Source organism: Sus scrofa, chromosome 7 (genome assembly GCF_054392235.1).
Source record: "Sus scrofa isolate SSC_HxYL_T2T_F1_AM1 chromosome 7, Sscrofa_HxYL_maternal_Yorkshire_Landrace_v2.0, whole genome shotgun sequence".
Taxonomy (NCBI): Eukaryota; Metazoa; Chordata; class Mammalia; order Artiodactyla; family Suidae; genus Sus; species Sus scrofa.
The window spans coordinates 705,329-732,716 of record NC_139389.1 but is presented as its reverse complement, the minus strand read 5'-3'; the positions used below and the strand labels follow the sequence as shown (position 1 = coordinate 732,716).

General features: G+C 59.7%; 1 protein-coding gene and 1 long non-coding RNA gene across 19 annotated transcripts in view; one reads left to right on the top strand and one right to left on the bottom strand.

The window, feature by feature from the left end:
* Window positions 1-27,388, top strand: part of LOC102158724 (uncharacterized) — a 135,716-nt gene that overhangs the window by 45,233 nt on the left and 63,095 nt on the right. For 12 of the 18 annotated variants that reach the window (XR_014809416.1, XR_014809409.1, XR_014809407.1 and 9 more), the window contains one exon: window positions 2,974-3,096. This is a non-coding gene — a long non-coding RNA (uncharacterized LOC102158724). Of the gene's footprint in view, window positions 1-2,973; window positions 3,097-7,789; window positions 8,048-9,747; window positions 10,211-23,002; window positions 26,053-27,388 lie in introns of those variants that run through there. The other 6 variants (XR_014809417.1, XR_014809418.1, XR_014809408.1 and 3 more) reach the window with 3 other exon arrangements.
* FOXQ1 (forkhead box Q1) lies at window positions 3,171-4,616 on the bottom strand. Its single transcript, XM_021100106.2, has one exon. It carries the CDS (start codon window positions 4,498-4,500, stop codon window positions 3,307-3,309), a length of 1,194 nt encoding a protein of 397 aa, XP_020955765.1. The 5' UTR covers window positions 4,501-4,616; the 3' UTR covers window positions 3,171-3,306.

Below are 27,388 nucleotides of genomic sequence, written 5' to 3'. Positions count from 1 at the left end.
AGGGTTTGACCTCGTCTGTGGGCGCCCGTTTTCTCATCTGTGAGATTAGGGTTCATCCAGGACAGGCGGTGAATTTGACTCTGTTTTAGGAACATTCCCTGGGCAGAAAACTCAGGTCTCTGAGCTGCTGTGGCCGCAGTGGAACCTCGATGGCCCCAGGGATTCTCCTAAGGGGGGGGGGCGCTGGGGGCCCCAGGAGCCCATCTTCCACTGCGGGTGGGTGGGTGGGAGTGTCCCTTCCTCAGAGCTCAGGTGGGATCAGGCCCCCACGCGCGGCCAGCTTTCCCCAGGAACCGAGGCCCCATGGGGCCCTGAGGTTGCTGCCGGGGGTGGGGGGAATTGGGGGGAACTCTTCTGCTCCTCTACCTTCGAAGGGTTAGGGTTGCTCAGGTTTTCAGCCCCCAAAGGCAGCAGACACATCCTTGCTGGCGGGGGTCTGGCGGGCGCACTGGGGCTGGTCCCAGCCCTGCAGACGAGAGTGGGTCCTGCATGTCTGTCCACTGCTGTGGGGTCAGGAGAGGGGACTGCAGAGCACCCACGGGGGAGGGGCGGCTCTTTGCAAAGTGGCCCAAGGCGCCCTGGCCCACAGGTACCCAAGGGCGTTTCCCAAACCAGACACCCCGCCCGCGGGCTCCTGCGCCCCGCCTGGGCCTCGGGTTGGTGTTTGCACAGGTGGGCCTCAGCCCAGAGGGAGGAGAGGAGTGAGGCAGGTTAGGGGAGGGGTGGGCGCGGGGCTGGGGGAAGGGCCCTGGCTGGAGAAGAGGGGCGGGGCGGGCTGGGGGCGGGGCAGGCCTGCCCTTTGCCCCCCAGAGCGATGGGGCGGCCGAGGAAGAGGAACCGGATTTTCTGGGCAGACGCGGGAAGGGTGGGCCTTGGCCGGTCGTGCCTCTCGGTCACGTAGGGAACCTGCCCTGCCGAGGCCCAAGCTCCCAGGGCTGGGGGTTGGGGGGCAGCGGGAGCAGAGCTCTCTGGGTTGTGGGAGCGGGAGCTTGGTGGCGGTCACGGCCCCGGATGGGTCCCAAAGGGCCTGTGACCCTGGCCATTCTCTAGAAAACCTGGGGGTCCCTGGGGACGCGGCAAGGGGACCCAGCGCCCCGACTCCGGAGTGTTTATTAGGAAGGAAGGACTTTTTGAGGGGAGGGGAGACGAGCTGTGGTTTTAAAAACATCACTGGGTCCACGCGGCTGTGTCCGCCAACAAGTCAACCATGGCCCCTCGCGGGCTCCACTGACCTGTCCTGGCGCATCATCCGAGAAATGAAAGCTGCAGCTTTACCAAACCCAGGCCAAGGTAGGCGGCGCCCGGCCCCGTAGAGGAGAGGTCCCCCCGCCCTGGAGTCAGAGGCCGGCTTGTTCCAGGACCGAGAAGAACTGGGCGGCTGGGCCCGGCCCACTTCACCGCAACGAACCTGGAACCCCACCCCCACTTCAGTTCTATTTTCTGGTCTAATTATTGGCCTCGTGGGTGCAAATCTCCACTTAAATGGGCACCTTTTGTCATAATTCAACCCTGTCATTACCCTCCTTCCTCGTGACTACTAAGGAGATAGCACCCACATCCGTCAAGACTTGTTTCTTGTGAACTAGACTTAGGGATGGGCTTTTTTCCCCCACTCCTGCCAGGCGACAGCACCCTGAAATCAGCTCCACTCTCGCGCCCCACGGTGGTACCCGGGGTGGGTCCCAGAGAAGATGCAGAGGCACCCCTGCCGTGGGGCCTGCACTTCCCGCTTCCTTTACCTCTTAGGTCCTGCAATTCATGAATTGTGAATCTGTCTGAATTCATTGAGAAACAGATGGTCACACCGTTTTTGGTGCTTCCGCAGATGGAAACCTCCCATTTTCAACATGGGGGGTGGCCTCGGCCCCATGGGAGGGGGCGCTTCTCTTCATCACCCCTGAAAAAGGCCTGGCAGCCCCACTCTGCAAATGCTATCCTTGCAGAAAAGGGGAGCGTGACAAGATAGGACTGCTGGGTTCTCAGCCAGGTGAACCTTTGCCTGCCAGAGAGGTGGTTAGTTTTGTTTGGACAGAAAACACCAACGTTCAAATTGCTCTTAAAACTGCCCGAAGAAATCTCCAGCGTGTTAATAAGCAAGACTTACACCAAGGCTGTTTCCGGCTCTGAGCACAATCAGAACTGATTTACTTGAACATGTCTGCTTGACTCTAAGACTACTGATGGCAGAACTTAGTCTTCTAGAGGGTTCTTGGGGAAGAGGGGGCACAGACTCTTCGTTTGTATTTAAAGAGGTCATCGGTTTGCAGTTTAGGAAATCCCACCGGCAGACGGCCTGCCCTGGAGAATTGTGCAGCACATTCATCAGGTGAGAAGACCAGCACACTGCCTCTGCCTTTTGGGAAGGATTCAGGAAAAGATTCTGAACTGCACAGGAAGTTTAAGAGTCAAATCTGAACTGTTTTTTTTTTGGGGGGGGTAAAACTCTCCTCCAACTCATCACCACAAAGTGCTAAGGTCAATTGTGTTTTATTAAAAAATAAGCATTATGCCTGGGTTTCATCAAGTTTATACACGGATATGTACACAGACACAAATAAAATAATATTAAAAATAAAAATCACACTCGCTTTCACATGGCAGTGGTGACCCACAGACAGACTGTGAGCTTTTCCTTGGAAGAGACTGTGCGGCCCGAGGGGACCACAGTTAAGAGATAACCCAACCGTGAAGAAAGCCGGAGCCGTTGCCTGCAACATTTTCAATTCGCGTTTCAAAAATATATAAATAATTTAATTACAAACGCCAGCAATATTTATACTTTTCATCTTCTGGCACAGTGAAAAGCTGGTCAATAGCAGAGAAAAGGCTGAAGGTTCTCTGACCCCCACCCCCACTCCGCCGCACCTGTAAATGCCACCCGCACAAGGCAGGGGCCCCCGGTAACCCCACAGTAGTCGAATCGTTGATCCCATGGACTGGTTCCCTGACGTGCTCTGTTTTGTTTTTTTTAAGGAGCAAATCGCTGGAAGGTGCAATGGAAACAGCAGGAATAAGGCAGAGCCTCGGCCCCAAGACGCGAGGAAAGGTCTCCGTGATGGAGCAGGGACAGTCTTGGTCAAGAAACTGAAACAGTCGGTAAGAACTGCTTTGGCCCTCTGGAACGGTCTAAGACGACGGGAGATCTTCGGAACGAACTTGGAACACTTCTGTCAAAACGCTTTAGCTTTAAGGCACGTTTGGTGGCGATGTGTCTTTTGCAGTCTCTGTCCTCGGGGTGGGAAGCACACAGCCCCAGCCTGCGATCCTGCCTCCCCGAAGGTGCCCACCCCGTCGGCTCCGGCGCGCTCAGGCCAGGAGCGTCTCCAGCGCGCAGGGCAGGTGCTGGCCGGGCGCGCGGGCCGAGGCCGCGTGCGGGGCGTCGGGCAGCCGCACGGGGCAGTACAGGTGCGCGCCGCCGGCGGGGCCTCGGAGCGGCTTGGCCGGGGCTGGAGCGGCCAGGGGCGCTAGCAGGAGGGGCGGTGCCTCGGCCCCGCGCGCGCCCAGCCTGGGTGGCTCCGCCGCGCCGTAAGCGCAGAGCGGCAGCAGGGCCCCGCCGGGCGCGCCGGGGAGGAGCGCGGGGAAGGCGGGCAGCGGCGGGCAGGGCGCCGCGCCCCACGGCAGGCGCGGCCCGGGGCCCGCGTCCCCGGTGCGGCGGCTGCGGAAGGGCTTGCTGAGGATGCTGTCGATGGCGAAGGGGCCGGAGAACCTGCCCGCGGGGCTGGCGCGCCCCTCCGGGCGGGCGGGCGAGCGCGCGCGGGGCGAGGCCGGGCCCGGGGCGGAGGCGGCGGGCGAGGGCGATGGGGGCGCGGCGGCGTCCGAGGGCCGGGGCCCGGGGCCGGGGAGCGCCGTCCGGTGGCCGAGGCGCTTGCGGCGGCGACGAAAGACCCCGTCGGCGAAAGTGTACTCGCTGTTGGGGTTGAGCATCCAGTAGTTGTCTTTGCCCCAGGGCCGCGAAGGGTCGCGCAGCACCTTGACGAAGCAGTCGTTGAGCGAGAGGTTGTGGCGCACCGAGTTGCGCCAGCCCGTGTAGCTGCCGCGGAAGAACGGGAACTTGCCCATGAGGTACTCGTTGATCTCGGCCAGCGTCAGGCGGCCGCCCGCCGAGTCGCGGATGGCCATGGCGATGAGCGCGATGTACGAGTACGGGGGCTTGGGCCGCCGCGTGTACGGCTTGCCGCGCGCGCCCTCGCCGCCGCCCGCGCCCCCCTCGCTCGGCCCCGCCGCGCCCGCCTCCGGGGCCGCAGCCGCCGCCGCCGCCGCCGCGCCGGCCTCTTGGGCGCCCGGCCCGCCGCCCGCGCTCCGCTCGCCGCCGCCCGCCAGCGTCCCGGCGCCGCCGCCCGCCGCTGCCGGGCTGTTGGCTGCGCAGTCCCCGTCCGAGCCCAGGGAGTCGTCGCCGGCGGCCGACAGCGGAGACGGCGCGTCGCTGCCGCCCGCGCCTTCCACGTCACTCCCCGGCTTGTCCCCGAGGGCCGCGCGGGGGCCGAACACCTCCAACTTCATGCCTTTTGCTCCGGGCGGGCCTGGGTAGCGGGGGGGCCGGGTGTCGATCGGAGGCCGGGGTCCTCGCCCTGCTTTCCCGGAGCAGGCCCTCCTCTTGCGAGAGCCAGTCGCTTTCCGGACAGGAGTCCTCTTCCGCAGGAATTTTTCTTTGCAGGGATGGTGCTTATTGGGCGAACCGAGAGGGGCGGAGAGGGAGGAGTGGGGTGGGTGCTGCCTTCAGTTTGAGGAGCAGCGACTTCGGGGGAGGCGGTCAGGGCTGCGGTTCCAGCCTCCGGTGCCCGAGCGCGCGCGGTGGAGGAGGAAGCGTGCGCATCTGCTCCCGGTTCCAGAGACGGGGGTTTCTTCTCTGAAAGTCCTAGGTCCCGGGCGGGCGTCCTCGCGGACCGAGACGGTGCAGGCTGCTGTGCGTGCCACCACCGGGGGAGGGTCGGCCTTCAGCCTTGGGCGCCCGCGGAGCCGAGTCTCTGCGGCTGTGGCGCCCGCAGCCGCCTTCCCGCCCCCGGCCTCCCGAGCAGCATCTCCGCGCCGGCCGGCCGCGGTTCCCTCTCGCCTCCACCTTCGGCCCGGCCCAATATAACCCTGCAGCGCCTCGCGGGGGCGGGGCCTGGGCGCCGACAGGGAGGGGTGGGGACCGAGGTGGCCCAGGTGGCCGCGACTCCCAGAGCTGGTGCGCACCAGGCGGAGGCCCCGCGGCGGCGGGGCCGAGCGTCTCCGGGCGCAGGTTGTTTGTTTTGGGTCCGCCCGGCCCCGCCCTCCGCCTCCAGCCAATAGGAAGCGTGCGCGCGGCTGCGGCGCGCGCGTGTGCGCGAGTCCGCGCGCGTGTGCGTGTGCGCTTCGGCTCGGGTGGGCGCGTTCGGCCTCCCAGGAGGGTCCCCTGCGCCCTGGGGCTCGCGGAAGCGATTTGGGCGAGGGGGCCACCTGCAGGGACACCTGGAGGGGCCGGGCGCGGCCAGCAGGGACCGCCTGGGGCTCGCGGCTTCCTCCGCTGCAGGCGGTGCGTCGGCTGGTGAGGATGGTGCTGCTTCCGAACGCAAAGGCCTCTGCGGTGCCGAACCGCGGACGCTCGCAGGGCACACCTGGGGTGACTGCCCACCGGAGCCACATGGTGTGTCCTTCTTGTGAACTCATTTTGAGGTCTCTTTGTCTTCTTCCCTTCTTTAATGAATAAAATACTGAATTTGAAAGGGGCTCCCCTCCTGGGATGACCTTGACTCTTACCCGCACCGGACTTTCACTTTCTTTTGTCCTGGCCTCTTCCCTTACTTGACTGAGGGCTCCGCAAAGCGCGGCGGGTCCCTCGCCCTCGAGCGGTGGGCCTCTGCGCGCGCGGCTCCCCCCCACGGAGGGTGGTTCCGGGGCGCGAGGGCGGGAGCCAACTCGCCCCCAGAGCAGTTTCTGCCCAGTTCTTCTCCAGGACCTTTGCCGTGGTTTCGGTGGCACCGCCGTTGGACAGCCGGGAAAGAGGGCCCTCTCTCCACGGCAGGACTTGGGGGCTTGACGCCCCCAGTGGGCTGGGTGCTCCAGGGAGGGGCGCCCGCGCCCCGAGGGCGCACTTCTAACCCGCCGCCCTTCCAAGCAGCCAGGGTTTCGTCCTCTTCCGGCCTTTGTTGCGAGTCCGTGGGAGCCCGTCTTCCGTGTTGACTTTATTGCTCTCCCCCATTTGTGCAGAAAACGTACACAACCGTTTCTTATCTTTATTTAGGTAGTTGTAAAGGATCCAGTTTGGGGCGCGGAAAATGACAGCGCCATGGAGGGCTCTGCTGTTTTGTGTTTGGGGGGACGATTTCATTTGCAGATTAGATGACATTTATGGCGAGCCGCTGGGAGTTGGGATCTGGTGGAGAGTGGCTTTTTTTTCCTGGAGGCGGCTGCCCTGGGGAGAGGGCTCAGTTCTGGGCCTGGGAGTTTGTAGCCCTGGGGACCCACGGAGGGGAGTGGCCCGGTAAAGAGCCAGGGATGAAAGCATTCAGAATGAGTGCTGTCCTTGTCTGAACTCTGGACGTGACCAGACAGGAGGACCAAGGCCTGTTTTATGCGGGAGATGGCGGGCAGGTTGAGGTGTGGGCCAGGGTGCCTGCAGAGTCTAAGGTTGGCTGCTGGGACACCCCAGGGCCACAGTGTCACCACAGCGAGTCCATCTTAGAAGCGGCCCAGGTGAGCAGTCCGGTAGGCCCAGCCACCCAGCTAGCACCACACCCTGGCCTCAAGCAGCCCCTGCACCTGCCCCTCGGGTTTGCAGCAACACCCACCTGGTGGGCAGTTCCTAGTTCCAGGTCCCAAGGCCCCCTCCCGAATGTCTCTGCTCCCCTCTCCCTCCAGGCCGCCCAACCTGCTCTCAGGCCATACCACCGGGGTGAGTCTGGTAAGCGCCAGCGAGCTGGGATTTTGTCGATAGGGACTTGGTTGAGAGAGAAGAGAAGAGGACAGGGCTGCCTGGGCTCTGCTGCCATTCTCAACGACTATGTGACCTTGGGCTGCGTTCCTGCCTCCTCCGCCTGTAAAAAGATGCCCTTCGGAACCCACCCCAGTGCAGAGTGTTTGGCAGAGGGTTTTGCTTGTTTTTCTTGGGGTGAATATGCAGCACCTGTGTTTCCACCTTTGGGGACCTGGGGGGTCTTGGGGTGGACCAGTGACCTGCAGGAGCCCACCCAGTGACCTGCCAGCCCTGCTCGGCCCCCCACTCGGCTCCTGGATGTGCGAGTCTGGCCTTGAGGAGGAGTGTTGTCCCCACCTGCCGAGTGCCCCCCCCAGCAGCACACTCCCTTGCCCACCCCACCGCCTCAGTGGGGAGAGGACCAGCCCGTCCCTCCTGTGCCTCCCTTGCCTCAGGGCTGGTGGGCTGCTGGCCACAGGTGTCGGGGAAGGGAGTGGCATGGAGGTGAGAAAATTCTTGCCAGGAAAACCTTATTTTTTTTTTTAGGGTTGCCTTGTGGCAGCGTATGTTAGTCCGATGGGCGTCCTCATGGATACTAGTTGGGTTTGTTGCCACCGAGTCACGACAGGAACCCCTTTTCTGTTTTCAGGGTGATTGAGAGCGTTGAGAAGCCGATGGTGGACTTTGGAAAGTACTACTGAGAATGGTGGGCAGTGGGCCACCAGGAAGGTTAAAGAGACCCCCCCAGGACTAGAATGAAAGCCCCTGAGGCCAGGGGTTCTGTCACCCCTGTGTCAGAATCCTGGCCTCGAGAGGGTCTGCCATGCCCCCCGCTCACTGAGGAACAGCTGCCTATGTCTTCAGTTTCCGTCTCTGGCTGATGCTGGCCTATTACCTTTACCTGTTCCTTTGCAGCGGAAGTCCTCCCCTTCTCGGAGCTAAGAAACCAGAAGTGGATGGAGGGAGGTACCTTCTCTGGTTCCCCGTCCACCTCAAGGTGGGCGCGGGCTCAGAGCTCAGGCGCCGCACACCCTTCCGTGCGGGGTTTTCTTGGTCCATTACCTCCTCAGAAATGGTTGGAGATTTCTGCACCGTGATTGTCACCCTTCTGGGATCCACACCGATGGGCGAGTAATAAGTGCCCGCAGGTGGAGTCTGAGCAGGTGCTTGCAGGTAGGAAAGACCCCTTGGTTCATTTATTCTTTCGCTGTTGAACGTCTGTGGACATAAGTGGATAAACTGGCAAAGGATGAGCTCACGTGTCTGTGATCTCATGGGCTCCCCGAAGTGGTTTTAGGCAAGGAAGGTAATGCATCTGTGGCCAGACACCAAGGACTAACTGCACTGAAAACTGTCTGCAGATTCAGAATGTGCGTGGTTTCATGGTGCGTCGCTGCTCCGCCCCCAGCACTGCCCTGCGATTCCTAAAACTCCTAAGGCAACTTGGCAGAGTGGGCACCGACTGCCCTTGGAAACAAGGGTGGCCCGCCCGGTGTGTTGGGAGGGCACACAGCCTCCTGGCACCAAGGGAACCAGGGAACCGCCTTTCTTGCACGTTCCAGCAGCCTGGAGTCAGCCGTGAGCTTCTTGTCAGGCAGCCTCTGCCAAGAGCCGTACTGTTGGCGCTGGGTGTGCAGGTGAAGGCCCTGGGCCTCTGGAGGGAGCTACGTGATGATGCTGCCACAGTGGAAGAGGCCCCAGGCACTAGGGACAGACGGGAACAAGGTCAGGGGAGCCTGAGGGCCTCTTCAGAGTTCAAGCCCAGCTCCCTGTACACCCCGTTGTCGTGGCAAAAAGATGGGAGGGAAGGGGGCACTTTGCCCCATGTTCCAGCCCCACCTCCTCAGTCTGGCCTAGTCCTGAGGACGCGGAGCCCTGGTGAAGGACCTGCAGAGATGGGGGCGGGTGTGGGTGCAGGTCCAGCCCGGCCTTTGTGCTCCTTGTGTAACACAACTGGCCTTGCTGGTTTGCACTCAGCCTCCTTTGTTCCCCAGTTCTTTTTGGCCCTCTAGCTGGGGACATGGTTTCATCAGGGAACCCAGACCCCGGGCAGGGTCTGCCCTGCAAACCCCGGCGCTGTGCTTGAAGTTTCCTTGGAGAATCCACCGGTCAGGACCACAGAAAACCCAGCCCCTCCACTGATCTGAGGGGCACCCTTCTGGGTGGCAGGTCCTGGAGTGGGGAAGGGCCGAGGGGAGGGCTGCGACCTGCAGCGGGCAGGGCCGGAGGCTGGTGAGAAAGCGCCTGACCTGAAATCCACAGACAAAACCCTGCACCGCGCGTGGAATCTTCTCAGGGAAAGCGTGCTTGATCACAGTAAGATGAGAGCTGGGATGCGAGGGCCCTGGAGGCTGTCCTCAGCTGACCGCGTCCATGGACCCGCCTGGTCCAATTCTAGTCCAGCTTCCTTCACCGAAGTTCTTTCGCTTGGTTTTGAAAGCAAGAACTGTGGAGCTTCCGCTCACAGTGAATTGTCCAGTTCTCTTTTAACCTTTGAGATGGTCACTTCCTATAATAAGTTCAAGGTCGGATGGTCCTTGATGTTTGTCAGGGGAAGGAGGCTGTCCTTCCAGGAGGAGAACTGGGGGTGCCTCTGACTTCCACACCCCTGGCACTGCTCCTTTGTTCCTCTGTCATACGGATCCGGTGACAGAGCAGGTGGCAGGTAGGGTTTGGGAAGGGCTCCTGCTCAGCTCTGCCCCCAGACAGGGAAGGTTCTGTCCATCCCCATGTCGCCAGCAGCACCAGCTCCCCGACCACAGGCTGGGCTTATATGGGGGCAGGGTGACCTTGCTCATCAGCCCTAGGGAAGGCATGGTCCCTCTGGACTCGTGCAGAGGGATGACCTTGGGTTTCTGCCTCTGCTCCATCAGGTGCATCCTGGGACCCCGCCTTTGATTTTCACTCTAAAACAAGAACCGTTGTCAGAATTGTAACGACCAAGCTCTGGATTTGGGCCTTGATGAGATGCTCTTGGCTGTTCTGATTCCCTGCCTTCTTGCGGAGGTGGGTCTGCGGGGCTAGACTGCCTTCGCCGGTCCTGACGGGCAGCTCCCTGGGCACTGATCCACCAAGCGAAGTTTCCAGGTGAAAACTTGGAAGCGAAAAGGGCCTGAGCGAACCGGAGCTTTGTGGGCCCCTCAGACCTGGTGTGTGGCTGATGCCTGCGTCCAGAACGGCAAGTCAGAGGCTCTTCGTCTAGAAAATCAAGCAAAGCGGGTAAAAAAGCACGTTCGCAAATCACGCATGAAACCTGCGATTGACCCGTGAGACCATCCCCTGTCTGTCTGTCGTCCGTCGGCTTTCTATCACAGGAAATTTCAAGCATCTTCAAAAGTAAGGCGAATCTATAATGAGGTCCCATGTAACCGTCATCCTGGTCGATATTTATCCGTTTATTACCCTCTCGTTTCATCTGCGTTTCCCCACCCCCACTTCCCACCCGCCGCTAGATGTTTATCAAGCAAACCCAAGCCATCATATTTTCCTTCTAATTACTCTGATATCTTTAAAAGATACGGACTTCATTTTAAAAAACAAAAAGAGCACCACAGCATCATTATCAAACCACAAAGATGCCAGAGTTGGCACAGTATTACCAGATATCCAGTGGGTATTCCGGTTTGCCCAGTGGGGCTCGCGGCGAGGGCGCCGTGAGAACGAGCACTGCCTGGAGGGGCCGCGTGGCCTGCCCTCCCGACGTCGGCTCAGGCAAGTGGCGCGTCCTTTGCAGGGTTCTCCTTCTTTCAGCAGTTTAGGGCGATTAAGCCTCCCGGGACCGTGTGGAGGGACTTGTACAAATCCCAGCGCATCCAGCTGGTCGGCCACGAGTGCTCCGTGGTAACCTGGCCTCGGCGAGCATCCTTAGTCACAGGGAAGGATGGTGTAACGTTGCCGGGAAAACCAGGCCGTTGTCATCCAGGCGTGACCAGGCGGGGGCTGGGTGACGAGGGGCACCTGCTGCTTGCAGTGCCGGTGCCGAGGGCTGGGGCCTGAGCTGCTGCAGCCGCTGGGCCGGTGCGTCCTGCTCTGTCTGCGTCTGAGTGTTGCTGAGGCCGGGCCACGCGGGGCCCTGTCTGCCTTTCTCTCCTTCGGTGCAGTTTGGCCCCACGCCCTGGGCCCTCAGGAGGCTGGGGTTGAGCAGGTACGAAGAGGGGAGAAGCCAGGCTCCCGATGCTCCCCTACCTGCTGAATGGAGGCTCTGGGGAACAGTGTCCTCACAGAACCCCCGCGACCCCAGGGCCGTACGGGTTAGCCCAGCTGGACGGCAGCCCGAGGCACCCGGCTCCGGTCGTCTCAGCTGCGGTGGGGTCCTCGCCCCTAGGTGCCGGGGTCTACTTGGGACGAGCAGACCAGGGGACATGAGGGGACTCGGACAGAACTCAGCACCATGTGGAGATGGCGTTGTGGGGACCAGGTGGCTGGAAGGGCCTCTGGGTTAGGGGAACTTCGAGGGGGTTTGGGGACAGAGGACAGTCCCCAGCGCTGGGTCCCGGGGGCGACCGCCCTCCCCTGTGGAGGAAGCTGCAGAGCTGGATTTTCAGAGAAGGATGGGCAGTGACAAGCCCAGGGCCTTTCCGGCTGGCACGTGACTGTCCAGGGCAGGGCGGTGAGCTGCCGGGACTCAGGAGCGGAGCGGGGTCTCGGCCCAGGCTGGCCACTGAGCCCCGCTCTGCACGCCAAGGTCTCCTGCCCCACGCAACCCTGGGAGGCAGCCAAGTCTGTGCCCCGGGCGGCAGCTAGGTCTGTGCCCTGGGCACCAGGACGGGCCGCTTCTGAGCATTTTTACAGCAGTCACTTCCCAGCTCAGTGCTGCTGTTGGCCTGATGTCAGCTGATCGTCAGATGCAAACACAAAGCTGAAAGTGAACTGGGTCCCCCTCCTCAAGCTTCTGGGCCCGCGTGTTCCCCGAGTGGTGCCCCTCCTGGTGCGGACAGGCCTCGGGTGAAGGAGGGTGTGGCTGTGTGTGCACGTGTAGATGTGTGTGCAGGAACATGTGTGTGCATGTAGCTGTGTGTACACACCATGTATGTAGGTGTGTGAGTGCCCATGTGCCCATATGCATGTGTACTCACATGTCTCTGTGTCTATGTGCATACACGTGCAGTGTGTGTGTACATGTGTGTATGTGTGTACATGCGTGTGCAGCATATATGTATACGAGAATGTGCAGGTGTGTGCACATGTGTCTGTGTGTCTCTGTGTGCGTATGCATGTGTATGTGCGTGCGTGTGCATGTGTCTGGGTCTCTGTGTGTGGGTAGGCATGTGTATGGACACGTACACACACATGCACGCACATGCACATGCACACACAGACGTGTTCACACGCCCTGCTACCTGGCGTCTAGCCATCTTCCTGCCATCGACGGTGCCACCACTGACTGTCGTGGACGTTAGTTCTGTCAACTGTGAAACAGGGATTGGACTGGATTATCTGAGTCTTTCCAGCTTGAAAAGTCCGTATTCCCGGTATGAAGGCCCCAGAGCCCTCGGTGGGGGGGCGGGGTGCAGAATGGCTCAAGCCGGCTATGCTGGTGGCTTCTCTTGGGGGCGAGTGGTCCTGACTGCTGTGCCCTTGAACGCAGGTGTGTGGTTCACATGCCAGCCTTTCCTGTGGCCTTGTTCTAACCCTTCATCTGGGCAGCGCTGGTTCTGGCTGCACTTCCTCCTTAGGAGCCGTGATTGCTTTTACCTCCTCTCATGTGGCCCTGAGTGCTGCTGTGTCACCAAGTTTCGCAGGTGACCTGAGCTGTGGGAGTGGCCCCAGGGACAGGCTGAAGGGCTGGGACTGCTGCCGGACTCCACGTCGGGGCCCTGACCCCACATCCCCTCCTTGGCACCTGCCTGCTTTCTGGAAAATGGTCCATCGCCAAAGCTTCGTCTCTGCTTCAATACAGGACATTTAAGTTTGGGGATGAGAAGAGGTTTAGCTTTGTAGGAACCAAGCCAAGTGGTGAAATCCACTCCTGGGGTGTGTGTGTGTGCAGAAGTGGCAGAAAAAGTCCTGCAAGCGGGAAACTAAGAGACCCCCCAAAGGGGAGACACTTCCTGACTCCGTCTGCGTCTTTCCTTCCAGCCGCTCCCTTTCTTGGGCCCCCCGGGGGCGTCCTGGGTCAGGTTCCAGCAAAATCTAACACCAGCTCAGGCAAGGTGCTTGTGCTTGTCCTGTATCAGGCTCTCTGTAGCCCTCACTCAAGTCCCTGCACTGAGTATAAGCAGGAGCGAAAGTTGTAAATTGGGTGTAAACCTCACACAGAGAAAAAGGCGATGGCAAAAAACGACAAAGTGTTTGTTATTCTCAATATGCAGGAGTTGCTGCTGACCACTAAGAAAAAGGCATACACTCTGATTGGCGAAGGACGTGCACACTTAACACTCCCCTGTCAAGACACCCAGAGAAGAAACACAGAATCAGGCCCCTCGCACATGGAAGTAAAGGGAAGACCAGCCCCCAGGGCACAGCTACTGGGGCGGCTCTGTCGGGCTGAGTTCTGGTTTGCTGCTTATTATCTCCAGGACCTTCGGCAAGTTTGCCATGTGAAGTCTTTGTCCTTCCCGGTGACACAAGTCTAATACGGTGACACCCTGCAGGGTGACGGTGCAGACTGAGCTCGTGACTCTGTAAGGAGCTCCTCGCAGAGCCTGGTGTGTGGTTTGCGTTCAAGGCTCCAGCTGTTGTCACTGCTGGCCATGCAGGTGCATTGATAAGCCGTATGAATGACCTGAGAGCCGTGAGATGAAATGAGAGTGAAATATTCTTGCCACGCAGCAGACTGGGGAAGAGGTGGAAGAATGGCTGGCCGTCGCTGCTGGGGAGAGGCCGGGGGTCCGGGTTGCTGGGCGATGGGCCCCATCTCTGCGGGGTGATGGGCGGTTTGCATGGATGCTGGAAACTCAGACAGGTTTTGGCTCAGTTCTTCTAGAAGCTAACCCAGGAGACGTGGGACAGGTGCGCAAGGTGACTGGGTATGAATACTTACCCTGCCGTTGTTCACACAGGCAGCAGTTGAGAAACAGCTAGAAATGGATCGAATCTGCGTGTTCTTATGCTGCGGGTAATTTATTTATATTTAAGGTTCTGCTGAAGTCTGGTTGGTTTACAAGGTTGTGATCATCTCTGCTGCACGACGAAGTGATTCCGTTGCACACGCACACACATCCGCTCTCTTTCAGACTCTGGCCCCACATAGATGGTCCCAGGGTCTTGGGGTAGCGGTCTCTGCGCCAGAGAGCAGGTCCGCGTTGATCAGTTATTTCACAAACCTCAGTGTTCTTGTGCCCATCCCAATCTCAGTCCATCTCTCCCCACTGCTTCTCCCCTTTGGTTCCCGTAAGTTTGGGTTTCAAAGTCTGTGAGTCAGTTTCTGTTCTGCAATAAGTTCATTTGTATCTTTTTTTAGGTTCCACATATAAGTGACATCATACGGTGTTTATCTTTCACTGTCTGACTGACTTCACTTAGCGTGATCGTCTCTAGGTCCATCCATGTTGCTGCACATGGCGTTACTTCATCATTTTTTGTGGCTGAGTAATATTCCAGTGTATATACAGCCCATGTCTTCATTCACTGCTTTGCTGATGGTCATGTAGGTTGCTTCCGTGGCTTGGCTGCTGTGAACAGTGCTGCTGTGAACGTAGGGGGCAGGTATCCTATGCCTTAGATTTACACAATGTGATATATCAACTATATCTCAGCCACAAAATTCAGAAACAGCTTAAACGCCCCTCAGTGAGACTGAGGGATAAATTATGCTTCACGGGATGAGGGAACCTACAACCACTTACAGCAGTGTCCTGGGCCTTCGTTCGCCGTCACGGGTGAAGCCCTCCGACGCCTGATGGACAAAGTGGGCTTTGCAAAGGGACATCTGTACGGTGTCTCGGTGTCTGTCTAGCCACCTGTTAGTGCAGCTGAAGAAATAGGTTTGGAAAGATGCACTTGAAAATGGTGGCAGTCCTTTCCTCTTGGGAACTAATTGTATGATTTGATTTGGGCGTGTCTGTTATCTTGTAATCAGAAAAAAGAAAAGGTATGGTTTTTTTGGGGTTTTTTTGTCCTTCACCAGCTTACTCCATAAACAGAGATCTGCATGTTGATTCGGCCTGTGTAAACTGGCTTGGCGCTGCGGTCCACGAACAGGTCACCGTAGCATTCTTCCTTTCCTTTTCTCTTTGTTTATCATGCGGGAGTGCTTCTTCGTTCTTTTGTCTATGACTCATGCAGCAAGACCTGAGAACCAGGGTTCTGTGGGCCCCTTCCATGCAGCGGCGGGAACGCCAGCCTTGGCTCCAGTGAAAGGCAGGCCCGTCGCGTGGCCTCTGCCCCGGTGGTGGCGTGGTTCCGTGGGCGGGTGAGGCGCTGCTCAGCCTTAGACCTTCAGCCGCTCTCGCGTGCAGGCGCCTGGGCCAAGGACACTTAACAAAACTAACTGGAAACCTCCTTGCGGCAGCAGGGTTCCCGAGGGGTCCCCTGGCTGTTGTCACCCAGCGGGACACAGAGGGAGCAGGGAGGAGGCGCCCGGGACCCCCAGCCACCCTCTTGCCATCTCTCCCCTTCCTGCCTCAACTGCCCTCCGTGAACTGGGCGCTCCCGGGCGTGGGCAGAGTAGGAAGGGGCTCCGGGAGATCTGGGACCTGGCTGGGGACACACAGCTCGGCCAGGACTGGCATGGGGGCCTCTGTCCCCACGGCTTTTGGTTTTTCCCCGTGACTTCATGGCTCTTCAGAAAGCTGCTGCCATTGTGTGCAAACTTCAGTTTTCTGACTGAGACACGCAGTTTTAAATGGTGATGGTGCCCGTGGACATGCACGCATGCACAGCACACACATGTGCGCACACACGTGCACACACAGTGCACATGCACACATGCATACACAGAGACTGAAACAGAACTTTTCAGAAGCAAAGCTTAACCTCCCCCCGGACACTCAGGTGACCTCACTCTTTTTTGGTCTTCATTCTGTTCCATTCTATTCTTTTTCCAAAAAAAGGAAAGGTTGCCTCTGACTCAGGAGCTGGATTTCATGGCCCCTGGGACGGCCCTCTGGCTGTGGGTGGCACCAGTGCCTGCACAGTGGATTCTGGATTCGCATGTGCACGCAGGAGGGCAGGCCCTGTGGCCTGGGACCAGTGGGGCCAGAGGGGAGGGAGGGGCTGGAGAACGGGAGGGGCTGGGGCAGAGGGGGTGCAGGTGGAGGTGGGCAGGGTAACAGCATTTTCTGCCTCTTTCTTCGCATTTCAATTTCCCGGCTCGCCTGGGGACCTCCTGCGCTGCCTCTTCCCAGTTTGCGTCTCTGGGGAGGGAAGTACGTCTTCCCCAGCCCACAGCCGGCCAGGGCCTCATGTCCACACCGCCAGCAGCTGAGGGTCCTCCCTGGGGCCGTGTCCCCAGGCGACTGGACTTGGAGTCGGTGTGGGCCTTCCGCTGACCTCCGGCCGGGGTCCCGATGAGCGCGGCCCCCAGCAGCCCAGCCTGCGGGCGGGTCTCCTTCCGGGAGCTGACGAGCATCCTGAACCCTGACGACGCACAGACGCACTCGCGTGAGAAAATTGTGCACACCGTCTCGGGTTTCATGGCTGCAGAGGTCAGTTCCTGTCCAAAGCCTGGAAAGGGGTGTGGACCCGGAGAACCCCAAGGCCAAAATGCAGAGAAGCTGGTGCCGGGCGAGGACTTCACGAGGCCGCTCTTCCGGGCAGCTCACTGTCACGCGGTGACCTGATGAATCTGTGTGGCCTCCGATTTCACACAATCAGCCCTCTGCACTTCCATCCTCTTTCCTAAATTCCCGGCACGTTTCCTCTTGCGCGAGGCTGTTTATTATTTAGGCGGCATCTGACCGTCTGAAGGAAGGGCTTGGTGGTGACTGAGTGCCGCCCCATCCGCGCCATGGGAAGGCTCCGGGGCCGGCTGGTCCTGTCTTGGTCCCAGGCCGCGCCTCCCCGGCGCCCTGCCTCCTAGACTCAAGGGCTCTGACTTTTGCCACTTCTTTGGCTGCACGTGGCCACCATGGGTCCTGGATCCGCCTTCGGGTCTGTAAAGGGGGTACAAATACAGTCCCATAAAGTTGTCGTGAGGATGAAATGAGGTCGCCCGTGTCGTGTTTAGCACAGTACGTAGCATGCAGTCGGTGCTCAGTAAATGCTCACGGCTGTCGTTAGTATTGGCCACTGTCTTCCCTTTGCGACTCAGCCTGAGATGCAGTCCTTTGCCCAAGGTCCGGGTTGGGCTTCCCCTTGGTTAGGATTCCAGCGGGTGCGGCTTAACCACTGAGGGTGCGTGTTCGTGGAGCCTGTGTCTGTGTTTCCAAGCACAGGATGAGACTTGGACTCAAGCCCGAGCTGTCTCCCTTCGCTCTCAGGGCAGCGGGAGGGAGGCGCTGGCTCGCCGAGCCTGGGCCAGGAGGTGAGATCAGCTCTGCTCTCGTCTTGCTGCGTCTCGTGTCCGAGTTGCACCCTCTCTGCTGTGGCTGGGCTGCCTTCGGTTCTGGTTTCAGAAGAGGTACCGTTGGACCTAAATTTTGTAGTTTTAGGGAGCTCCTGTTGTGGCTCAGTGGGTTACAACTCCGACTAGATCCATGAGAATGAGGGTTTGAGCCCTGGCCTCGCTCAGTGGGTTAAGAGTCGGGCGTTGCTGTGGCTGTGGTGTAGGCCGGCAGCTGCAGCCCAGATTTGACCCCTTTCCTGGGAACTTCCATATGCCGCAGGCGTGGCCCTAAAAAGCCAAAATAAGTGAATTAATTAATGAAGAAAATAAACTTGATGGTTCATCGTGAGTCCTTCTGGCTGACTCGCAGCAAGCCTGGACGGCGTCCTTGTCACGAAGGCGTCCGTTCCTCGCAGCCTGACTGGCCTGGCAGTGAGTGAAATCCTCTTTGGAGGTCCTTAGTAGACTGTTGCTACCGTTGCATTTTCTTTTACATTTAAGCAGATTTACACTTCCTGATTTCCGGTTTGATGCCCGGCAGAAGTCCATGTTTTGCTTTTAGCATCGTGTGCTTTTCGTAAACGTGCGAGACTATCTTCTGGCAACCCCGGGGCAGGACTGACGGTGTGCCTTTGGTGTCGTCAGAGACCCTGGGGCAGTGTAGACACAGCAGACAGCTAATGCTAAGGGCCCCTTGCGAAAGGACCAACTCCCAGTTCCTACGAAGTGGTGGCTGAGGGAAGAGCACCTGAATTAAAAAGACAGAGCAGGGGCTCCCATCATGGCACAGCGGAAACAAATCCAACTAGGAACCATGAGGTTGCCGGTCTGATCCCTGACCTCGCTCAGTGGGTTAAGGATCTGGCGTTGCCATGAGCTGGGGTGTAGGTCGCAGATGCGGCTCAGATCCTGCGTTGCTGTTGGCTGTGGTGTAGGCCAGCGGCTGCAGCTCTGATTTGACCACTAGCTTGGGAACCTCCACATGCTGTGGATGCGGCCCTGAAAAAAAAAAGACAAAGTCAGGGAGGCCAAGGGCTCCTCCCTCTTGAGTCAAAGCCAAGGACTTGCAGGGCCGCTGGTCCCTGTCCACCCAGGGCCTCCCTTCTGCTCTAAAGGGTCTGCGCTTCGAGAATCGTCAGCGGGAAGGAGAAAGCAAACCAGCCTGAGAAGTGAGACGTGTGTATGGCTGGGAAAGGGCTCCTGACCTCTGGCAGGCAGGAGGTTGGATGGGGTTTGATTCGCATCCAATGAGGCAGAACAGAGTCACCCACGGGTGCTGAGAAGTCAGAGCAGGAGACATCGGACTGCAGGCAGCGCTGCTTCCTGTCCTGGTCATTTCCCATCGGGGAGCGAAATGCGGGATGGAGAGGGTTGTAAATGTCCCCAAAACGCAGGCAGGGAGAGCTGGAGCCCCGGAAGCTTGTGTGTGAGAGTGCGTGTGTGTCCGTACGTGTGAATGTGTGTGTGTGTGTGTCCTGGGTACCTAGCTTGGGTGCTTACTCAACAAGAGGCCAGGCGGGGGTGGGGGGGCATGAGCAGGACCGAGGCTTGGGCGCCGTCATGTGGTTCCGACGCAGGTCAGAGGAGGCAGGTGCGGGTCAGCTCTCAGCCCTGCTCCTGCAGCGACGGAGGGCGCTGACCTGGAAGTGGAGGTGGCAGTGACCCTGGAGGAGGGGCAGGCTCCCACGAGCCAACATGGGAGGCGCTCAGAGGGCCTGGCCTCTGCCAGTGTCCCTGCCCGCCTGGGCCGTGCTGAGCCGTGGGTGGCAGGAAGGAGGGGCCCTGGGACCCACCGGCTTGCGTCAGCCCCCGCGTGAGTCCCCCTTGTCTGGACATGAGGCTGTTGCTCGTGGTTGTCAAGGTCCCTTCAAGCTCTGAAATTCCATGACTCCTCAACACATTGCTGGTCGGCCCAGCGCTGCCACATTGGGCAGTTTTTCGGATGCTTACACAGTTCGGTTATTTTTAAAACAGTTTCCATAAACTGAGAGAAAACAAATTGTTTTTCACTGGCTTTTCAGACGTGAGTACAGAGTGACAAACACTCGCAGGTATTTCTGTGATGGCATCAATCACGTGTGCAGACAGCACGTCGGGTGCACAATGGGCTCGGCTGCAACGGCGACCCAGCCGGATGGGATGCTCAGAGAGAGGCGGGGTCAGGACAGGGTGGGACCACCTGCCTCACCTGGAGCACCGGCCACTTTCGGGAGAGAGTTGCCATGGAAACAGCAGCGCAGGGTTTCCGAGAGCAGTTGAATCACACTCAGCAGCACCGTTTCCTGTCCAAGAACCTGACTGCAGATGGGTCGCTGTTGGGAGGCGCGCTGAGGTCCCCGGGGAGTGCTGGCCTTTGCAGAGGAAGGGGCATCTCCGGCTAAAGCTGCGGGTCTCAGCTCCAAGGATGTGGACGCCTCAGGGCTCTGCCGCCTGTCAGCGCGCCCCCGCCCCCTCCAGGATCCAAGTCTGGGAGGGGCCTGGACCCCACTTTATCCCAGGGAAGGTCTGGGACCCCAGAGTCCTGAGGCCCCTGCACGATGGGCTGCCTCAATCGGAGTCTGCTTTGTCCCAGAAAAGGGACATTCAGGAGAGTTTGTACACCTGCTGGGATGCCAGGAAGGCAGGTGCTTTTCCGCGTGGGGAACAACCCAGAGCTGCTTCCCCGTCTCTCCCGCAGGCACGTCTACTCATGGAACGTTCTAGAATTGTGCTGACCAGTATGCTACCCACAAGCCATAGGTGGCTCCCGGGTGCTTGAAATGCAGCCAGTGTGACCGATAGGGTCTGTTTTCACTTAAGGTCCCTTCAGATGTCCATTGAATTGCCCATGTGTCCATGCCGACACTAGGGGACAGCAGATTTAGACAAAGGTCGGGAGTGGCATCTCCTGGAGGGAGAGCGAGGGGAGGCTCAGGACTAAGTCCAGGGAGCTGGGAGGGGCCGGGAGGCCGGAGGTGGTGGGGGGGACCCCGCGAGGGACGAGGGGCTGCACCTGCGCAGAGGCAGGGCCAGCGGGACAGAGGACAGGAGACGGGGAGCAGCTCGGGGGTGACGTGGCAGCGCTCACACGTGTGGGCAGCTGGGCCCGGGGCCGGTGCTTTGAGTCAGGAGAGCAAACCACGACGGCAAACAGATTTTGTGGGAAAATGTGGAAGTGCCTCTTGGACGGAGACCTCATTGTTTGCTGGCAGATACTTTGCTGTTCAAGGCAGAGCTTCTCCAGTTGGTACAGGAAGCCTCCTGGGGTGTGGGGCCCGCCCGCACTCTGCCCACCTGGGGGCTCCTCCTGTCCCTTCCCTGGACCCTCCTCAGACCCCGCCCTTCCTGCCACGAGGCCTGAGACCACGCGGGAACCTCTCAGGAGGAGTCCTGAGTGTTCCCCCCATGGGCACCTGGGTGCCTGGGGCGGGGCCAGAAACCAGGACGTGGGAGGACCACGCCTTGTAATGGGGGCCCCGCAGGGTGGCTCAGGGACGGGATCACGTGGGGGGCCGTGTCGCAGTGACCCCCTCTCTTGGGCCCCACGGGAGGCTTCTCTGGCGCTGACGGTGGGCCTGGTCAGTGAGGAGATGGCGCTGAGCCCAGGTGCAGGGGCACAGGGCAGGTGTGGGGCCTGAGGCCGGGCGCATCAGGAAGGTGGCGAGGCTAGATGGGGCCCCCGAGGAGAGAGAGGCCTTGCTAACTTGGGTCTTGCTAAAGAGTCTGGACTCAGTCTGGCGGATGCTGGGGGCTGTCCCTGGTCTTAAATGCAGGCGTGGTGGTGCTGCCTGCGTGGTTTTGGTGGTTGGCCCTCCCCCCATCGCCGCCGAGGGCCGCTGCTTGGCCATCTCACTGTCGTAAACTGAGGGTGGTGTTTGAGGTCCCCGGGCAGAACAAAGCCCGGGACCGGCGGGAGAGCTCCCAGTACTGTCTGAAAATAATCTCTGTTCTCCGGCAAAAGGAATTACAACGGCAGTTGCCGAACTGCAAGTGCACTGGATCCTCGCCCCCAATTAGCTGGCTGTCGGGGCAATTAGTTTGCAGGAACACTTCTGAGCCAGGTGCAGATTTTCCACCCATGCGGAACAGAAGGTGCAGGAAAGGGAGGCCGAGCGTCGTCAGGGTTTATCCTGACACCCGAGGCCCCGCCTGGGGGAGGCTCCTTCTCTCCGGCGTTTACACGCACGGCTTGCTTTCCGCAGAGTCTGAGGCGTCGCATGCCGCGCGGCCGGGAGGTGGTGGTGTCCTCTCCCCGTTTTACAGAGGAAACGGGGCTGGACACAGCCAGGGGACCCACCAGGATCTCAGGGCTGGTGGAGGGGCCACCAGGTTCTGACCAGGACGCACTCGAGTTGTGTCCTGTCCAGCCATGTCCAGGTCCTCGCAGCTACCCCTGTCCTGTCAGCCAGGCCCTCCATCTGCATCTGAGTAGCTTCCCGCCACCCCCCACCCCTGCCCCCGTCCCCTCGACATGTGTCCCAGGGCTTCCTTCACGACGACCGTCAAGGCCGCCCCACGCGCACATGCACGCACACGCACACACTCAGCAGGAAGAGGAGGCAAGCTGCTCAGACGCTGAGCTTAATTCAACAGCATGACCCCAAGTCTGTTTGGAGAACGGAACTGGACAGAAAGAGTGCGGATCCCTTTCCTCCAGGAGGTAGGAGGGCTTCAGGGGGCCGGGCAGACCTCTCCAGGTCAAGGTCACCCCAGCCACCTCTGCTCACGCAGGCCCAGACTGTGCCCCCCCCTCAAGGGGAAAGGCCCCACTCCACCCCCCAGGCCAAGGCAGAGCCCTGGGCTCACCCCCCGTCACGTCCGCTTCATGGGACTCTTCAGGGTGAAGCCGTGGTTCGGTAACAGGCAAAGCAGGTTGATGTCTAAGATGCCTGATACCCTTTACGACTTTATACGATTTTGTGTCTTTCCCTCCAGACAAATACGGGAGAAATGATTTACGTTCCACTGCTCTGGAATTCCATGGGTGCTTGATTGGATCTTTTCAGGTTTCTGGATTCAGGAATGAAGAAGCTTAGCAGGGTGGAGGGGGGGCACACTGCTTCCTGTCAAAGTGCCAGCTGGGTGGATGGGAGGTGCCCGGGCTGCGCGGGGCTGGGAGGCAGGTCTGGGCCTGAAGGCTCAGGGCGGCGACACGATCAGGTCACTCGCGGTCTGTCGGGCCCCAGAGGGGGTGGGGCCTGGGCCCCGTCAATGCCCACCCGGCCTGGCTGAGAGTGAGGGGCTGTGCCTCTGTGTGTGTGTGTGTCCCTGTGAGTGTGTGACCATGCCAGTGCGTGGGTGAGTGCGAGCGTGTGTGCCTGTGTCTGTGACGTGCGTGTGTGCGTGTGCAGGGGCCTGTGTGCGTGCCTGCGTGTGCTTCGTGTTGGTGGTGATGCCGTCCCTCCCCAGCCATCCTGGGCCCTCTCCCGCCACCTCCCGCTCCCTTCGCGAGGCCAGACTCTGCATCTCATTTACGAGAAGAGGAACTTGGCAGCAGTGTGTCCGGCTGGGCCTGGACATCTGTCCATGTGCCGTGTGGGGACAGGCTGCATCCCTGACCCTGACCGGGGCTGAGTGGGGACCTCGCCTCCCTGGGAGCAGGAGGGCCGGGCGTCTGGGCAGCAGGCGGAAGCTCAGGCCAGTCCCGCCGCAGGCGCTGCTGGTCCCTGGGCACAGGTGGGACCGGCCCCAGGTTCGCAGACGCCACTTCCCCCTCATTTCAGAGCCTCAGTGCCGGCGCAGACCCGGGGGTCCTGTTCCTGTTTCCCCCACATGCCTTCAGCACAGGTCCACTTTATCCAGAGGTGTGATCTGGTGACACTGGCCGTGGAACCCTTGCTGCCAGTGTCCTCGGGAGGCAGTTTGCACAGAGACCTTTCTTCCAGAGATACTGTGCTGCGTGTTTACCTCACGGGCCAGACAATGACTAAGGAGCAAATTACATAAAGACCCACACGGGCCCGCGCCGCCCTGGGCCTGTGACTCACCGCCAGCTTGTTTGTGCCGCGTTTCTGGGCAGAGATACTCTAAGAAAACATTCTGTAGAACAAGGATCCTGAGAGATGCCAGGCGTGAAAACCTCTGCCAAGAGGCGAAGCTTCTGCAGCCGGAGACAGCGCTGCAGCCAGGGGCGCTCGGGAGGTGCCCACGGCCCCCCCACGGCCCCCACCATGCCCCCCCCCCCCCGCCGTCCTGCTGCTGCCCAGCGCCAGAGCCACAGCCTGGCCTCTGGGCCCCGATCCTCCTCAGTGCCGGCGGGTGCAGTGTCCGCGGCCAGGGAACCGCCGAAGGGCACCTATGACCTCTCCTGTTTCATGACAGCTCGTGCTGGTTTTGAAATTATGGAGAAACATGCATAACATGCAATTCGTCATCTCAGCCCTTTGCCAGTGTGCAGTGCAGTCGTGTTGAGGCCATGGGCTGTGCCCTCAGCACCGTCCTCTCCAGAACCTTCTCGTCTTCCCAAACCGAAACTCTGCCCCCGTAGCCACGCGCTCCCTCCTGCCCAGCGCCCCCCATCTCCGTGCTGACCCCGCCGCGCGCCTCACGGGAGGGGAACCACCCGGCATATCCCTCTTTCTGCGACCGCTTTATGCCACCCAACAGCATGTGCTCAAGGTCAGCTCATGTGGGACCCGCGGAAGAATGTCCTTCCTTTGGGAGGCTGAAGAATATTCCATTGCACGCGAAGCCCTCAGCTCTGTTTTCATCTTCTGCGGCTACACACCTGCTGGTCACTTTCATCCCCATTTTTCTTCAGTTTCTTGCTGCTTCTGAAACCAGGCCCGTCGGGTGGGTCAGGTGTGACCACAGGGGCCCACAGAGTGAGAAGGCCTCCCAAGGCCAGCGCTGAGCTCAGCTGGGCTGGATGGCACTGCCTTCAGGGATGGACTCGTCCTTTCTGTCCACTCTGCCGGGCCTGGCAGAGGTGATGGCCTGTGGGCCCCGCCCTGGAGCAGCGTCACCTGGCCTTCCGGACCGGGCGTGGGCAGCTGCCCCGGGCCTCCCCGCCCGCCCTCTGTCCCCAGGACCCCCCAGGGGAGGGGCAGGCCCCTCCAGCTGTGGGGTGGTCAGGGCCCGGAGGCCTCTCGGGTTCCAGGCTTTCACGGACGAATCCGCCTGAAAATCTGCCAGGTGCTCTACGGACTCTGACGGGGCAGAGCGGACCGTCAGGGCCTGGCGGACTCGCCCGTTTTTGCTCAAGTCCAGGTTCACAGGGCCAGGCTGACAGAGCCAAGATGAGGACATGTGGCCTCTGTGGGGCAGAGAGCAGCCGGCAGTGGCTCTGGACGGTGTCCCTATGCCAGACGAGGCCCAGGAGGACAATTACCTGGTAAGTGTGTGAATACCCGCAGCCGTCATGACGAAGTACCACAGGCTCAAACAACAGACTTTCATCGCTCGTGATCTGGGGCGGAACGTCCGAGGTCCAGGCGTGGGCAGGCTGGTGCCTCCTAAGGCCTCGTCCTGGGCTGCTGGACGCCGCCTGCCCCCTGTGTCCTCAGTGGCCGGCCCTCCATGTGTGTCTCTGTCCTGAGCGCTCCTCCTGCGGTGCTGAGCTTAAGACTTGAGCACATGCCTTGGGGCCGGACGTGGGGCCGCCACCGTAAGGAGAGGCCCAGCTGTAAATCTGCCCTGTGTCGCTGTCAAAGGGCCCTCCCCCTTGAAGGCCCCCATCCATCGCCTTGGTCCCTCCGGGTACCCGGGCCAGGTCAGGGTTATGGCGCTGGGCAGGGGTGACCAGCCCGAGAGTCTAGGTGGGGGAGGGACGTCACCCAGCCTCGGTCTCCATGGGGGGAGAGCAGAGCCATTCTGGGGGCCACAGGAATCCCCCAAGTCCGACGTGGCCCCCAAGACAGGCAGGAGCTTTGGCTGAAGCAGGGCGCCTGCCACTTGGCCTTGTCAGCTCCTCCACGCAGGGCATCTTTTCTGGCCTCCACGTTTCTTGGGAGGGCTGTCGCGTGCCCAGGCGCACAGGACAGTCTTAGCAGGGAGGGCCCTCGGGGAAAGAGCTGCAGGCTCCGGCCCCGGGGGGACGCTCCCAGCCGGCGGCGTCAAATGGGCTGGGAGCCTGGACTGCAGCACGCGCCAGGCCGTGGTGGGTGTAGCTGGAGGAGCAGGTGGACGTGTGGTTTTGTCTCTCAGCCGGACACACCTTGGAACATTAAAGGTTTAGGGGGAAGGCACGGGGGGCAGCCATGAAGGCGGTCGGGGGCCCCACGCACCCCACCTCTCGGGAGCAAACGGCCACCCACGGTGAGAGCTGAGCGACCATCGACCAAGAAGCCTGGCACCTGCCACGAAAGCGCCGCCCCGGGGCCAACGCGCTGACAGGTGTCCAGGCGCCGCTGGACCGTGTCTCCACGCGTGGCCTTGACGTCGCCCTGCGAGCCACCCTCTTCACAGGCAAGAAAACTCGAGTCCCGCACTTGAAGCCCGAAGCAGCGCCTCGGGCTGCTGGGGGACGTGGGCGTGGAAACAGCGTCTCCACTGCAGGCCCCACGTTCTTCCTGAAACCACCTGGATCGGAACTTTCTCATCCGGGGGCATTTTGCCCTTCCTTGTGTCCTGTCTCCACAAAGCTGGGTTTTCTAAATCTCCGTGGGTCTCCACTGTGTACTTCTCACTTAGAAATGAGGCGGCTTCTGCGTCCGTTACTCGCTCGGCCACAGGCTGACTTTCCGTGCAGCTCTAGGACCCTCCGGGGTGTCATTCGAGCATGCTCCTCTTTTCTTCTATGCAGTGTTTTTAATCCTTCTTTTATCTTCATCCACTAATACAAACACATGTAGAGGGTTTTGCTTTGTGCTGCTGGTGGGCCTTCTAGGGCAAGTACCTTAAAGGGTCTGGGGCCGGGAGCTCCCTGTTGGTCCAGTGGTTAGGATTTGGTGCTTTCGAGGCTGAGGCCTGGGAACCGAGATCCCACCCCAAGCTGCTGTCTGTTCTCCACTGTTAAAAAAAAAAAAAAAAAAAAAGAGGTCTGGGGGTTCCTGCTGTGGTGTGGTGGGTTATGAATCTGACTGCAGCAGCTCTGGTTGCTGTGGAGGCGTGGGTTCGACCCCCGGCCCAGTGGGTTAAGGATCCGGTGTTGCCACAGCTGTGGCTCACGTCTCAGCTATGGCTTGGATTTAATCCCAGCCGTGGGAACTTCCATATGTTGAGGGTGTGGCCTTGAAAAACAAAACAGAACAAAAACCAAACAAATTAAAAATCTAGGATCATCTTTGCAATTTAATTTTTTTCCAAGTACTGTTTCATTCTGTTTCCTTTTACTGACAAATACGTCCAAAGACACTAACTCCCCTGGTGTAGCTTTATTTAAAAAATTCTTATTACACAGACGTTTTTATTCTTGTGTTCAGTTTTCCCTTAGCACGTTTTGTTTTCTAAAATAAAAAAGGAAACAGGAAAAAAAAATGACCTTACTCTTACTGGCCTAGCATATCTTTGCAGTTCTTTTGAAGACCAAAAGCCACCCCAAACACAGAGCTTGAAATCCCCAAACTCTAGGCAGAATTAAACAACCAGGGAAAATAAAATTTTGTGAACAGATTCTCTAAGGAGCCAGAATTTCCAGTTTGTACGGGGACTTTCCAGGGCGCCAGTCTCTGCCTCTTGCGCTGAACAAACAGCGAATGATAAAGAGTAGAAACAGTTCCTCTTTCCTGGTTGAGCGACCAAGCAACACAGAAGAAGACGTCTTTTGTTGAGAAAGAAAATAAAGGAAAGTGCCACTTTATGGACAAGGGGGGCCGGCGCCCCGTGCTAAGCCTTCTCCGGATTCCACGGTAATTCTGGGGCCTCTGCTCCCAGGTCACCTGTGGTCCAGGCTGGAGGCCTGGTGTCCCCGTGGAGCGCATCCAGCCGGAGGCTGGGTTCTGTGGGCCCCGCCGGGAGCCCCAGGGCTGGAGGTCTGAGGGATGCAGGAGGCGGGGAGCCGGGCCGCCGGGCGCAGGGCGCTGTGCAATTAGGCAATTGCCGGGAGCTCACATCCAGGGCGTTTGCTATTGTTTTGACCTTCCTCACCCGAGCCGACAGCCAGCCCGACCGTGGTTGTTATAAAGCCGACATCTACATAAACAACCCTCTCCAGCCCTCAGCTCCCCTTC